The sequence below is a fragment of the Coccinella septempunctata genome, chromosome 2 (assembly GCF_907165205.1).
Source record: "Coccinella septempunctata chromosome 2, icCocSept1.1, whole genome shotgun sequence".
NCBI classification, from domain to species: domain Eukaryota; kingdom Metazoa; phylum Arthropoda; class Insecta; order Coleoptera; family Coccinellidae; genus Coccinella; species Coccinella septempunctata.
In genome coordinates this window covers 39,401,026-39,416,184 of record NC_058190.1, presented here as the reverse complement: position 1 = coordinate 39,416,184, position 15,159 = coordinate 39,401,026, and the positions used below count along the sequence as shown (strand labels likewise).

General features: G+C 33.0%; 3 protein-coding genes across 8 annotated transcripts in view; 1 reads left to right on the top strand and 2 right to left on the bottom strand.

The window, feature by feature from the left end:
- Nucleotides 1-15,159, top strand: part of LOC123306330 (homer protein homolog 2) — a 28,891-nt gene that overhangs the window by 4,773 nt on the left and 8,959 nt on the right. The window contains exons 1-3 of one of the 2 annotated variants that reach the window (XM_044888293.1): nucleotides 12,195-12,352; nucleotides 12,787-13,075; nucleotides 13,953-14,118. In XM_044888293.1, coding sequence (XP_044744228.1) covers nucleotides 12,327-12,352; nucleotides 12,787-13,075; nucleotides 13,953-14,118 — 481 coding nt within the window. In that variant the 5' untranslated portion in view covers nucleotides 12,195-12,326. Of the gene's footprint in view, nucleotides 1-12,194; nucleotides 12,353-12,786; nucleotides 13,076-13,952; nucleotides 14,119-15,159 lie in introns of those variants that run through there. The other variant, XM_044888294.1, reaches the window with a different exon arrangement.
- On the bottom strand, nucleotides 389-2,706 carry LOC123306331. Its single transcript, XM_044888295.1, has 5 exons — nucleotides 2,551-2,706; nucleotides 1,920-2,144; nucleotides 1,074-1,364; nucleotides 889-939; nucleotides 389-618 (listed from the first exon to the last, which is right to left on the bottom strand). The coding sequence occupies exons 1-5, from the start codon at nucleotides 2,633-2,635 to the stop codon at nucleotides 569-571; spliced, it is 702 nt and encodes a 233-aa protein (XP_044744230.1). The 5' UTR covers nucleotides 2,636-2,706; the 3' UTR covers nucleotides 389-568.
- On the bottom strand, nucleotides 4,630-11,353 carry LOC123306335 (keratin-associated protein 19-2-like). 5 transcript variants are annotated; one of them, XM_044888299.1, is made up of 10 exons: nucleotides 11,254-11,344; nucleotides 11,023-11,065; nucleotides 10,094-10,132; nucleotides 9,030-9,077; nucleotides 7,745-7,792; nucleotides 7,301-7,342; nucleotides 6,044-6,121; nucleotides 5,768-5,806; nucleotides 5,231-5,287; nucleotides 4,630-4,723 (listed from the first exon to the last, which is right to left on the bottom strand). In XM_044888299.1, exons 1-9 carry the CDS (start codon nucleotides 11,269-11,271, stop codon nucleotides 5,247-5,249), a joined length of 396 nt encoding a protein of 131 aa, XP_044744234.1. In that variant the 5' UTR covers nucleotides 11,272-11,344; the 3' UTR covers nucleotides 4,630-4,723; nucleotides 5,231-5,246. The 5 variants fall into 5 exon arrangements, with proteins under 5 accessions (XP_044744234.1, XP_044744236.1, XP_044744237.1 ...); XM_044888301.1 differs by lacking the exon at nucleotides 7,301-7,342 and having other exon boundaries at nucleotides 11,254-11,353; XM_044888302.1 differs by lacking the exon at nucleotides 7,745-7,792 and having other exon boundaries at nucleotides 11,254-11,351.

The following is a 15,159-nucleotide window of genomic DNA, read 5'->3' as shown; positions in this document are numbered from 1 at the left end:
ATAAATCCTTGAATTACTTTAAAGAAATTGCTTTCTGAGAATATAGGTCTTCAAACGCTCCATTACTGAGATATAAATTCTAATTCATGTTGATAGACTAACAGAATTCGCTAACGGTAGGTATTGGTATTAGAGTACAACTTAAAAGAGTATGTATGTATATACTTGCTAAAACTACTCTTTGGTATAACTACATTCGGGTTCAGAGCTCGCTCAGAGAAAGAAATTTTTTTAAATTTTGATTTAAATATAATTTGATTTAATCTTTGAATCTTTACATTCTCTAGCAGAAACGAATGCAAATTAAAAAAAAAGTATTCTCATCATCTAATGTGGTTCCAATAAGACAAATGGGTTGGGGTCTCTGATTTTAAAAATATATCAAAAATTCGGGGAAAAAATACATTTATTTACAAGATACTTCCTTATCAAACCATTGAGAATTTTTTTCAGAGCCTTTTAAATTACTAATTAAATACATCAATAAATATGAGGTCGAGAAATTCATTGAGGAATATAAAACAAAGTATTTTGGATATTCGTGCTCATTATTTGTTGTTCTTCAAGATCATAAAAAGAATGCTGATTTTGGAACGGTGGCCTCATCTTGAGTCAATCCTGAAATGAACCAAAGTTGAAATTTACGAATAAATTTACAGGTTTTTCGGCATATTTTGTTCGTAAGAAATCATTTTCGATATCGAACAATTGGTAGATCGAAGTGGCGATAAGAAATATCGTATAAGTGCCATCAGGTTTCATTATTAGCAGAGGAAATATGTAAGTACCGCAGCTAATGATAAATATGATCATTATTATAAGTAGTGAACTCAGAAAGAGCAGTCGAAGGTGAATTCTGAAAGTTATGTAACATATTGCCCTACTCACTTTGATTCTTCTTTTTCTTGCAAGGAGGATCTTCATGAGTACAGCTTCGTCCTGCAAAAAGTTTTCTCATTGAGAGATGTTCTCTTTGATGATATCTATTTGTTGGCTTAACTCATTTTTTCAGTATACTGCGTTGATTTGTTTTCAAAAGATTACCAGTCCATTTATAACCCTACTCTACTTACGTTCACTGTTTGGTACAGGTTCCCACTCTCCAGTTTGCGTATCCCAAGTCCAATTGTCGGGGCAGATTTGTACTGCCTCGTCGCTTGGGGGCCTCTTGGACCACTTCCTGTAGAATCCATTAGTGCAGAGCTGGTAGCTGGTGTCTCCTACGTCGTAGTAATATCTGCAATTGGTGTAATGCCACACTCCCCCGCAAGGAAATTTGGCCTGATCAGGACATTGCCCACCCAAGCATTTGATGGGTATACCGAATTTCTGGTTTTCCTTGATAGGTGCTGGACAATCGTCCTCTGGAAAAATACAAGGGTATATCATATCACCATGGGTCGCCCTGCCAGAATTCTCGGTGCCCCTCCCATCCCAGGTACTGAAATCGACAAAATTTTCGAACAAGGAAGCATAAAACTGCATTTAGCTTCCCAAAGCACCCCCCCCCCAGAGAAAATTTTTGGCTACGCCCATGCTTGAGGGGGATGATAACTCCGCCATCTTGAATATCTCATGCAGGCGATTTTTGGTGAAATGATTCTGAAGAGTTCTACCTTCTGTCAAAGGAACAAAAAACTGATCTTTGAAAACACTCTTTTTTCTAGTTCAACTTCAAAAGTGTATGGATTTCGATTTTTTATGTTTTGTTCTCTGATTTTGAATCTTTTGGATTTCGTTTTGGAACTTTTTATGTAAAGTTTGTTCGTAGAGTGGTTTACAACGGTTTTGAACTGTACACTGTACAGAGCAAGCGCAATTTAATTTTAGGGTACGGAAAATCCATATGCGCGGTTGCTCTGTACAGTTCACAATCGTTGACGAACAAGCCTGTTGTTTCTTACAGTTTGCATACATACCCAAAGGATACAACCTTCCTTGTTTATCCCATGTCCACTTGTATTTGTCATTCAGGACATATTCGGCACCATTACCACTTGTAACCCATTTTGAGTAGTAACCATCATTTCTTTGAACATAAATACTGTTACCTTGTCTGAAATAGTATTTACCGCTAGCTGTATCCTTATACCAGGTACCCGTCATTGGATATATGTATTTGTTGGATTGTCTCTTAAATCTACCTGAAAAGATATTACATATTTATAAGTAATATATTATCTATATATAGATTCCAACATAGCAGTGGTACATACCGATGAAATTATTTTTTTTTTCATTGAAAGTGAGAGTATGATGAGAACTCTCAAAATAATTTAATTTCAAAGGATTTTTGATGTATATCTTGATTTTTTCATGGATTCTGATGACGTAAGAGGAAAAAGATGATTTTATGGAGCACTAACAAGTTTGAAATCCAATTGTTTATCCCCAGCATATTTCTATAGGCTTTCAAATGAAACTTTCAAAACGAAAATTGGGAACAAAAAATTTCAAATTCGAATTAAGATGGGTTGAAAATATTCAATTTTCGTTTTTAATAAATATTTAACTGAATCCCTAGTGTAAATTTTTGTCCAATTTACTCACTCATAATAGCCGAGTCATCTGGTGTACAATCCTCGCATGAAACAATGGATAAGCAAAGAAAACTGAAAACGACAAAGCATTTCATTTTAGTTTGTTAGACTTCAAAGAACACGATACGAATGTTGACTGAAGTTTGGAGTCCGCTATTTAAGTCCTAACTAATTAAAGAATTAGTATTCCCCATAATCCGAATACAATACGACAAAATCGGAAGAGTTTGTTGAATAGAAGTATAATACAAAGCAATTAGGAAAATTATGAATGAACATTTTTTGGATGCATTTATGAATAGGAGAAGGTGCGTAAGCAAATGCATCAATAGCCATTTTCCTGATAAAGTGCATTTTTAATCTATGGACAGGTTCTTTCGCGTTAGTACCAGTGCTCCAGATTATAATTTCGTTGAGCTTACCGTCTATTTTCCCATCAACCATCCGAAAAAGGTTTTTTTGAGTGAATTTCGTGTGTCTAGAAATCTGGAAAGGTAACCATCATAATAAATTTTTATTATTCTCATAGTAAGGCCAACACTAATAAATATCCTTTCTGCATGAATTTATCTGAACACTAGGGAAAAAGAAAGGAAAAAAAGACAAGGAAAGAACTTACAGAGTAAAAAAAAGCTACAAATTCATTGCACCGTCGCCAGATCAAGGCTATTGCTATTAATAAAATTACTGCAATAATTGAAGATTTGAATTTCTCTCGGAATTTCTTCATCTTAATAGGTAAAAGTATGTCAAGTAGTTACAGGGTGGAAAGAACACTAGAATATATTAGTACCTAATATCTTGAAAACGGCTGAATAGGTATTTTTCGCATTAGCTTGGAATGCTTTTATAACGAATAATTCTGGATCATTGAGGTATTAAAAATCCCTCTTTGTATGTACAGGGTGGGTAAAATTAGTTGTCTACTGTGGGGATATCGAGAACCATATACAAGCGCTAGAAGAAAACGGATGACACGTTTCCGAGCTCTTTTTCAGAGGAACAAAGAATGGTGCAAACCGTAGCCTCCTACGATTCTTCGTTTTTGAGTTATTGGCAAAAAATGGGATTTTGACGATTTCAAAGAGTTCTCATAACTTTTTTTGTCTCCGAAGTTACAGATTTGAAACTTGTACCTTCTTTTAGGCACTTTTATACGTATTAAAATCTAATGACAAAAGACTTTCCAATTCAAAAATAACAAATTCAATAAAAGTTTGCATTTGGAAACACGTAAGTCCGCCTAATGATTCGAATTGAAAAAATATTTTGAGCTCATCAGTAGATTATAAGAAAAAAAAGTGCCTATACAAGGTTCTAGTTTCAGATCTGTGACATCAAAGGCAAAAAAGTTATTAGAACTTTTCGAAAACGTCAAAATCTCATTTTTTTTTGGTAATAACTCAAAAACGAAGAATCGTAGGAGGCAATGGTTTGCACCATTCTTTGTTCCCCTGAAAAAGAAGGGAAATGTGTCATACGTTTTCTTCTAGCTCTTATGGTCATCGGTAAAACAGTGTCAGTTTTCCAGGGGTAAAATAGCTCATTATGAAAACTTAAAACGGCTATATCTTTTTATCTAAGTCGAATTGAAAAAAAATGGTGAAGGAAAAAGTGTTTTTTTTTTAACCCCAAGCATCTAGTGTTTAAATGTTCTCATTGAGGTGAGAGATGTGTCACTCTGATGAGGTCAAATAAGATCGAAACCATGGTCACTTCCTCAATGTAATAGTTTTGTGTCTCCTATTTTCTCAACTATAAAAAATCCGACTTCTGTAACTCGGAAATCACTGAGCGAATTCTGTCCAAAATTAACCTAAAAACATTCTTATTCATACGGATCTTCAACTTACTCTGAAAATTCCCCCATCATGGCTCTTTTATATCTAAAATTGCACCGTTTGCTACAATTTTTGGATCAAACTCTGTGATTTTAGGTAATTATTTCGAAATGTTGAAGTTGGAATATGTGAAAAATGTGAAATAAGTAAGTTAAGGTCTTCATCGTGTTTAATGTACAAAGTATTCACAATAAACTCGAAGTAAAGTTAGTATCTGTTTGGGGAAAATGGAGAATAACACAAAAATGGATCATGGATGATGTTTATTCAAGAATTCATTCTGCATAATTTCAACTAATTGGGTTTTCTTCTATTCCTAGAGGCATGGTCCAGTACGTTTATCTGAAAGAATATAAATGTGATTTCTCAACCTAGAAGTCTATTTTTTCCAAACTAAAACTAAATAAAATATATAAGGCTTGTTCGTAGAGTGGTTCAAAACGGTTGTGAACTGTACAGAGCAAGCGCAAATGGATTTTCGTCCCCCAAAATGGAATTGCGCTTGCTCTGTACAGTTCACAACCGTTGTGAACCACTCTACGAACAAACCTATAATTCGTCACAAAAATCAAATCGTTACACCTAACGATTAATAACATAATTTTCACAAATTCTCGAGTGAGGAATGGAAATTTGAAGTAGAAAGAAAAAAAAGGAAAATTTCAAGTGAAAGTATATAAGAAGTAAAAATTATGGATACTGTCCATACTGATGAGACCATCAGTCATCGATACAATTGAAAAACAATCAAATAATGTTACAGTTTCAAGGTGGACTTTAATGATGGTTGAAACTCAACACGAGAAGAAAATTACCTACTACCTACTTTGTCCGATTTATGGTTCTTACCTATTCAGCTGAAATTCTATAAAATAGCGGCACCGGCACCGGCAGCACCACCACCAGCTATTCATGAAATAAAAAATGATTATATTTGTTTTGATTCATTCTGATATAGGTATAGAAAGTGCATATATTTCAGTACGAAATATGGGAAAATCTTCATATCAATCTAGAGACACTAACCTACGCTTTTTGGGATACTATAACCGATATTTTTGCTCCTATTTTGGTCATAGCAATTTATCTTTTAGCCTTGGAAGAATAACATTTTCAGGAAATGTTATCGAAGCTATGTTCTAAGTTTTTCACTCTAATTTTGCCGAAAAAACCCTACAGGGTAACCAATAAAATATCTGAGTTTTCATCAAAACTTCCATACCTTTATCACATGGAAACCCTTATTTTTAAATTTAATTTTGATTCTGTTCACGGAAACCAATGAATAATATCGTATCAACCAAATATGTAAAACGGATAATTATCGAGATATTCAAAAAATCTCATTACGGAACTAATATGTAATATTAGTTTGTTTTTATTTACCTCCTAAACCCCTCATTCCAGCACGCAATATGGAGGAAACTGTAAATGAAAAAAAAACTCAATTAAGGAATACAAATTCAAATAAGTCGAATAGTAAGTAGTTACGTGTTGAAACAATTGAATGAACTACTTTACCAGAAACCTACGATCACGTGCCATCTCTCCTAATTTGGAATGATTTTCATCATATATACAAATTTCGAGAGATTTTTTTGGCAAAATCGTCCTCGTCACAAAGCCAGTTCTTTTTTCTGTAAGTATTGTGTAAAAACTCACCTGGTTGTCTAGCTACGCCTAATCCATAGCCGGAGCCCCCAGGACTTAATCCTAGTCCTTGACCAGGACCATAGGGAACTGAAAAGTAATATTAAATGAGAGAACAATTAATTTAATTGAGGGTGGAGATATACAGGGTGTTAATAATTTTAAACCCAAAATCACCTAGATACTCTTTACCTAAATGAAATACGTCTACCGTCTGAGTTTCATTTAAAAATGATCTTTGTGCCCAGTACTAGATAAAACTATTTGACGAATTATTATCCCACTTGGAAGTGTAGTTACTGTACAGGGTGGGCAAAATTGGTGATACCTGAACTACAACTTTTTAACCCAACAAGATAGAGGAAAATGAATATGCCATGTCGTCTTTTTTCGAGAAACCAATAATGTCAACAACTGCACTCCTCTATCTTCTTTTGTTTTTGAGTTATAGGTCAGAATTTAAATTTTGGCGATTTCAACTTTGGTCATTATCTCCGTTTCTGTTTGTGCTAGGATGTTGAAATGAAAATATTATAAAGACACTTTTTTGAAAGCAATCCAGTGGCGAACTATGATTTTTATCCAACAGGTTTATTTGCTGAGCTATAACTAACATACAGTTGTGTTTTTTCTTATGAAAAACAGTAGTTTGAAATTACCTTGAAATAATCGCAATTTTTTTACCGTTTCAGAAATATATGATACATCACCCCCCCAGTCTTTCTAAGTCATTTTGAACTACTGTTTTCATAAGAAAAAACGCATCTTTATGTTTTAGCTCAGCAAATATACGCTGTTGGAAAAATCATAGTACCAAAAAAGTGTGTGTATGAAGTTTTCATTTCAATATCCTAGCTCAAACAGAAACGGAGATAATGACCAAAGTTGAAATTTGAATTTTGACCTATAACTCGACAACAAAAGAAGATAGAGTGATGCAGTTGATGGCATTATAAGTTTCTCGAAAAACGACGACCGTAATGTGCCATGCATTTTCCTCTATCTCTCGTTGGATATAAAAAGTTTTTGTTCAGGAATCACCAATTTTGCCCACCCTGTACACACCAACAAATTATAATAATTAAACGTTTCTGGTTACTACCAGAATGTACTGGCTGATCCCCTTAAATTCTACGCCACTGGCGAAATTGTAATTTTATAAAAAATTTCAAACATATTGGCAGTCTTTATGACCCTATAGTTTTGTATATTAGATGCGTTGATGCGTAGATAGAATCAAAACCTAAATTATTTGAGTTTTCTACGAACCACCATATTTCGCAAGCCCATAAGGAGATGCCCCATCAAATGCTGGAAAAAAAAGAAAATAATAATTATAAAAAAGAACCCTATTTAAATTAGATTAAAAAATATCATCAGAATGAATACCCTAACAACATAATGAAATGAATTTTACAAATACCGAGTTGAATCGGTTCTATACTATACGCACCCCTGTTAGTGATCGGTGCTAACTTGACTTTTGTCAAACTGAAGTGACTGATAAAGGTCAAAAATCTTAATTTTCTGAATCTCTTTTTTCCTTATTTTCGATCTGACTACGGGTCGAGAATATATTATATGCTCTGGGCAGGTTCCGGTTATTCGTCTCTATTTTATACCTATGCCAATCGGTGCTTAAGAAATTTTAGTATACCGATAAAATAATTATGAATGGAATCAAAACGGAAATTATTAGATTTTTATACGAACCACCATATTTCGCAATCCCTAGTTGTGAACCGTAAGTAGATGGCAGAGCTGAAACAAAAAAAAAATAATATAAAACAACCCAATTTAAATTAGAGTAAAAAATACATAAGATGGCAGCACTCAAACGAACGTCTTTTTTTCAATTTCGCCAGGATACGAATTGTAGCCAATAGCCAGACTTTTCTAGAATTTTTTCATGTGGAAATTTATAGAAGAGATAATTTCACCTCGGAAAGTTAATAATATGAATGAATCTTTGTTCTTCAAGGAAAAAATTTCTTTATTTTTTTCCGTTTGACGAATAAAAATTTTTCTGACTTTCCGAGCTGGCGAACTGATTGAATTTACGAGTTCAGGAACGTTTTCCAACCTTGTAAATAATAGAAAAAACTCTTTCAATGGAAACGTATTTTTTTTTTAATTAAGTTTGTGTCTTTCGGTTGCTTTCATCATTTTACAATCCTTGGAATGCCCCTTCTTCCTTGGTTCTCAAATCCGAGTGATATAATTCAATTAATTTATATTGAATTTTCAAGGTGAGTTTTAGACATATTCAGGATTTTTTCTCGTGTTTCGAGCATTATATTTATGGTTTCATCCATAGACTAATATAATTTAGACTAAATAATTCATTAGACTAATTAGACTAATATAATTTATTAGACTATGGTTTTATCACAGAACGCCTCAACTATTAATGTGTTCTGTGATGAAACCATAGTCTAATAATGAAGTTATATGGATGAAACCATAAATATAATGCAAAAAACACGAAAAAACATCCTGAATGATGTCAAAACTCACTTCAATATAATTTTTTTTTATATCACTTGGATTTGAGAGCCGGGGACATTTCAAGGATTGTCAAATGATTAAAGCAACCGAATAGCACAAATAAAATTAAAAAAAATACGTTTCCATTGAAAGAGCTTTTTCCATTATTTGCAAGGTTGGCAAACTTTTCTTTACTCGTCCATTGAATTATGATGGAAATCCCATACAAATTAGTGGTTTCTGACGTGAGCGTTCGATATTCATTTTCTCTAACTTGACTTTTGTCAAACTGAAGTGACTGATAAACGTCAAAAATCTAAATTTTATGAATCTCTTTTTTCCTTATTTTCGATCTGACTACGGGTCGAGAATATATTATATGCTCTGGGCAGGTTCCGGTTATTCGTCTCTATTTTATACCTATGCCAATCGGTGCTTAAGAAATTTTAGTATACCGATAAAATAATTATGTATGGAATCAAAACGGAAATTATTAGATTTTTATACGAACCACCATATTTCGCAATCCCTAGTTGTGAACCGTAAGTAGATGGCAGAGCTGAAACAAACAAAAAATAATATAAAACAACCCAATTTAAATTAGAGTAAAAAATATATAAGATGGCAGCACTCAAACGAACGTCTTTTTTCAATTTCGCCAGGATACGAATTGTAGCCAATAGCCAGACTTTTCTAGAATTTTTTCATGTGGAAATTTATAGAAGAGATAATTTCACCTCGGAAAGTTCTCAATATGAATGAATCTTTGTTCTTCAAGGAAAAATTTTCCTTATTTTTTTCCGTTTGACGAATAAAAAAATTTCTGACTTTCCGAGCTGGCGAACTGATTGAATGGACGAGTTCAGGAACGTTTGCCAACCTTGTAAATAATAGAAAAAACTTTTTCAATGGAAATGTATTTTTTTTTAATTAAGTTTGTGCTTTTCGGTTGCTTTCATCATTTTACAATCCTTGCAATGCCCCTTCTTCCTTGGTTCTCAAATCCGAGTGATATAATTTAATTAATTTATATTGAATTATCAAAGTGAGTTTTGACATATTCAGGATTTTTTTTTCGTGTTTCGAGCATTATATTTATGGTTTCATCCATAGACTAATATAATTCAGACTATATAATTTATCAGACTAATATAATTTATTACACTATGGATTAAAGCATAAATATAATGCAAGAAACACAAAAAAAAATCCTGAATGATGTCAACACTCACCTTGAAAATTCAATATAATTTTTTTTTATATCACTTGGATTTGAGATCCGGGGACATTTCAAGGATTGTCAAATGATTAAAGCAACCGAAAGGCACAAATAAAATTTAAAAAAATACGTTTCCATTGAAAGAGCTTTTTCCATTATTTACAAGGTTGGCAAACTTTTCTTAACTCGTCCATTGAATTATGATGAAAACCCCATACAAATTAGTGGTTTCTGACGTAAGCGTTAGATATTCATTTTCTCTTTTTGAACTGACCACTAAAACGGTGTAGACCCCTCTTTCGATAAAATAATTATGTATGCAATCAAAACCGAAATTATAAGATTTTTATACAAACCACCATATCTTCCAAAGCCTAGTTCTTCCATATCGTGATCTGGTACAAAAAGAAAATAATATAAAACAACCCAATTTAAATTAGAGAAAATTATATCTATGTATTATATCTAAAAGGCACTTCTATACGTGGAATCTACTAACGAGCTCAACAAATTTTTTATTTCATTAGGCGAACTTTAATTTTTTCAAAACGTTAACTTTTATTGAATCTGTCATCTTTGAATTCGAAAAAAATCATTCTTCAGTAGATTCAACTTATAAAAGTGCCTGAGAAGGTTTAAGATTCAGATCTGTAACTTCAAAGACAAAAAAGTTATGAGAGGTTTACGAAATCGTCAAAATTTCAATTTTTGCTAATTACTCAAAAACGAACGATCGTAGAAGGCTGTGGTTTTCACCATTCTTTGTTTCTCTGAAGGAGAGATCGGAAACGAGTCATCGGTTTTGCTCTAGCTCTTCTAGTTTCCGAGATTCCCCCACTGGAAACCGAATTTGGTACACACTGTACTTAACGCTGAAAATTATTTTTGACATTCTTGGTGGCCCGAAATTGGTGAACATAGACATATTAATAAGTCTATGCTGGTGAAACACCATACCACGATACCACACCACCCTGTCCTTCCAAATGAGAAGACTCAATTTTTAATATTCCAAACCTGCATTAAATTTTGATTTCGACAAATTTATCTGTGTGCCTCTTTGACTTTGACCACTATTTCGGACAAATTGTATAGTTGGGTGGTTTTAATCTGGTTAAACCGATTATATTCTATTATTAATTTTAACAATGATGTGGTACAAAGTACAAATTAATAATCTATTTGAGAGTTCTAATTTTTGAAGAAATAAGTGCTTTTAAATTTTCCCCCAGAAATTGTACGAATAAAAAATGTAATTAAAAAAAAAAATAAATTCAATACTTACTTGCGTATGCTAGACTAGCGGTCAAACAGAGTACAACCAATTTCTGAAAAAAAAGTATTTTAGGACGTTGTATTTTGGAAGTGTCGATGCTCTCGTATGTAAATTTCGTTTTGATTTGTTTTCTGATTTCTCTTGAGCACTTGGTGTTTATTCAAAAATATATAATTTCAGAGATTTTGAGTAAAAGTTAAAAGAAAAATTATGGATAGGTCATATGAAATGTTCACTTACAGTTGAAACTTGGACCATTTTGATGATTTCGGTGACACTGATCGAAATTGTAGTTTGTCGAAGATTTTCTCACTTATATTAGGGAAAAAGCTCTAATCTTATTGTAATTAACTTTTAACTGTTCAATTAAGTATAGCAAATGATCCATAAAAAAATTTATTATTTAGAAAATGTCGATTAACTATTCTAATCATTTAATTAATTCCCATTATTCCATATATTCGATATTTGCACGCAGAGTAATAAAAAAGTTCAGTATAGTTTTCAATTAAATAAACCGATTTTGTGAAAAAAAATATATAGGGTGGTTCTATATATTCGATATTTGCATGCAGAGTTATGAAAAAGTTCAGTATAGTTTTCAATTAAATAAACCGATTTTGTGAAAAAAATATATAGGGTGGTATGCATACGTAACACCTATAGTGTCTATTTCTATTTGAAAGAAGTTTTATCAGAACGCCGAGACAGTAGGTACAGGTGGATTTTATTTTGAGGGGGACATTTTTTGATCGTTAATTCTTGGGTGAAGGGTGCAATCCCCTTAATTGGGGTGGTAACCTTTTCAAAATGAAGAAATGGCAAAGGTCTTGAAAGTTGAAAGTACATATTAATGTTTTATTGTTTATGAAATAGAAGAAATCCCACACCTTACATTTTTATAAATTTCAGAAAATGGAATTCGAAGGAATCGTTGAATAACGATTTTTATATAATAATCGATTTCGTTTCTTTGAGAATATCAAAATTCTTAAATCAAGCATATTTCCCTCAGAATAGTAAAAATGTGTGATCAGGATAGAGGTCTTTAGTGGAAATGTGATCTTTACCGCATTGAAATTGGCAGGATTTTTTAATTCAATTTTATCTATTCAAGGGCCAGATTTGATGATGGTGTGAAACGAGATTCTTTAGTTCATGTTCAGTGGTTCACGGGTGCGGGCTGTGACATGACGTACATGTCAATGTCAAAACGGAAGAAACATCACAAACGTCATATATGACAGTTGTGTGCTATATAATTTAACTTACAATTATATTATTTGTCTCATCGAAAATAAATGATTTTTTAAATGACTTCCGGCAAAGATACCATGGGGTATGTATAAGCAACTTACATATTTCTCATTGTTATGTTTAGAATTACTGAGCCGGTTAATACTCGTTATGAATGAACTGAAATGAACAGAAGTAAACCACCCTTTTAATTCAACACTTTTTTTTCCCTGGCTGAAGTTATCAATTAAAAATATATTAACTCTGATGTCCCATACAAAAAATATGAAGCTTAATTATGAATACATCTGATCCTAACTTTCCATAGGGACATAATCCTTTTTTTTATTGAAAAGCTTTTCAAAAGAATTGGAACATTTACAAATCAAAATATTCGTCAAAGTTGGAGTTTTGAAAAAAACCTATTTTATTTCTATTATTTCGAGCAAAAATTGTAAGATGCAGGCTTATATAATTATTTATTCTCTTTGATTGATATTTTTGAATTTCTCTCTTCATATAACAATTTTTTTTCAGTGAACAACCTATTTTTTCCTGTAAAGCACACGTATTCCACATAGATCCTAAAACAAAGCGCTCATGGATGCCAGCGTCTAGTACAGCAGTTAGTGTATCCTTTTTTTATGATAATTCCAGAAGCTTGTATAGGATAATAAGTGTAGAAGGCCAAAAAGCAGTGATAAATAGCACAGTTACTCCAAATATGACTTTTACAAAAACATCACAAAAGTTTGGCCAATGGTCAGACATCAGAGCGAATACAGTATATGGTCTGGGATTTTCTTCTGAGATTGAACTGCAGAAGGTACTTATTATTGCCAATAAAAATTCTCCATGATTATAGGCAACAATATTGAATAGTCTTTGTGGGGGACTTCTCGTAGTTTTAGTATTTTTAAATATTTCCAAAACAGATTTCTTCCACATTCCATTGTACAACTGCTATGACTCAATGTCCCCAACATCTTGTGTATTTCCAAGGTACTAGTAATCAGTCCAAAATTTCAGCATCCCTGTACTGCGGGAGAATGGGCCATAGTGCCTGGATCTGATCGGTCTGAAGAATAATAACACTGACTTGTTGAAAACATTTTCTTACATTTTCATTTTTGATTCTTCACATTTTTCACTGATGAAAGTGGCATTGAGAAAGAAATGTTGAGTAAATCCAGTCTAGTCCTACTTAAGCATAGTTTAAGTCAGGGGTTCCCAAACTTCTCAAGATTACCACACACTTGGAGATTTTTGTTTTATATTGGCGCCCTAGGTTATTGAAATAGGGTACAATGATACCATGCTAAGAATATTTATCTCGCGATTTGAATTGTTCGTTTTTTATTATCGCTGAGGCACACACACTGGGAACCTCTGGTTTAAGTAATATGATCTAACCTTAAGGCCCAAACATAATCTGGGCCAACCTGTTTGATTAGAATAAGTTGACTGAAACCTACAACAATACAGAAATATGTGGTTCTTACATCTCTGATTGTTGGCTAATTTAAAAACCATTTTCTATGGTTGTTTTTCTGACCTAACCTAACAGTCCCAACATAACCAAAACTAACCTGTTCAATCAGAATGAGCCTACTTAGATCACACGGGAAAACAGTAATATGTGCTTCTTCCACCTCCTCTGATTGGTGGGTAATACAAAAACATTTTCTATGGTTGTTTTTCAGTTTATTGATAAGTTTAATGAAGTGAAAGAGGCAACTAGAAATGCAATAAGTAAAGTTACACTGAATGGTGCCAATGTTGTTACTCCTGTTTCAAGTGCCAACGCTAGCCCAATAACAACCAGAACAACTGCCACAGAATCTCCTGACAACTTATTGGAACCTCCAGGTAATAGCATGAGTCATTACAGATGTTTGCGATCAAGGCCAAATTAAAGTCAGCTTTTGTTGCAAACCAGCCCTAACTATTCCTTAATTACTTGTCCATTGTGTACAGAAGCAAAATGTACAAAACTATGCTGCTTCATTCATGTTCATGCAGTCTAATTGGTACTCTCTAAATTGGAGAATTTAGTCCATGCAAGGGTCCCATAAAGAATTTCTCCACTTTTTTGAGTTGGAGAAAAGCTAAATAAAGAGCTTCTGGGAAGTTCCACCCTGGACCTATAGGGCATATAGGAAAATCAGGATAACAATACATAATTTAGACGAAGTTTTCCAAGAATTCACATAACCATATAAGAATAAAACAGTAAATATAACGCTAAATTCTATAGTAATATATCATTTATTTCATGGATGATATCATAAACTTACAATTCCCGCCAGGGTATGAAAAATTTTTGTTAGCAGTTTGGCAACATCGTTAATTTCTATAAATAGTGCAGGCCAGAGTAAAAGTCTTGGAAAATACCAGTTATTCATAAAATGAAAAGTTATGGAAGTTTAACGAAACAACGAAAGTGTTGCTTACAGCGTTGCCAATCAGAGTGCCATGGCAAAAAGATCCGATGTTTTATTATTGTCGCACTTGTTTCGTCTTAGGATAATAAGTTCTGGTTTCAAATTTTTATGTGTATCCATTCAATCATACGGCTTACTTACTCATTAACATTCATTTTTCGTCTATGAGTGTTTACCATATGTTTGTTCCCCTAATTTTTTCATCACTTTGTCTGCTTATCTATAAAGATTCTCAGCTAATACCATCATTTTATTGATCTAAGGCTAATACTCTATTCCATTTCTATGCTTCAGAAAACCAATTTTTGGTCCCAAGTGATATTCACACTGGTATGAGGTTGGGAACGAATTTGAAGGTGGTTCTCTTATGCAGTTTAGAAAATTGTTATAGGTGTGTGTACCACTACAATAGTGTTTCTTTTTTGGGATGTTTGAAAAGTGCAGTGAAGCATTATTCTCAAATAGC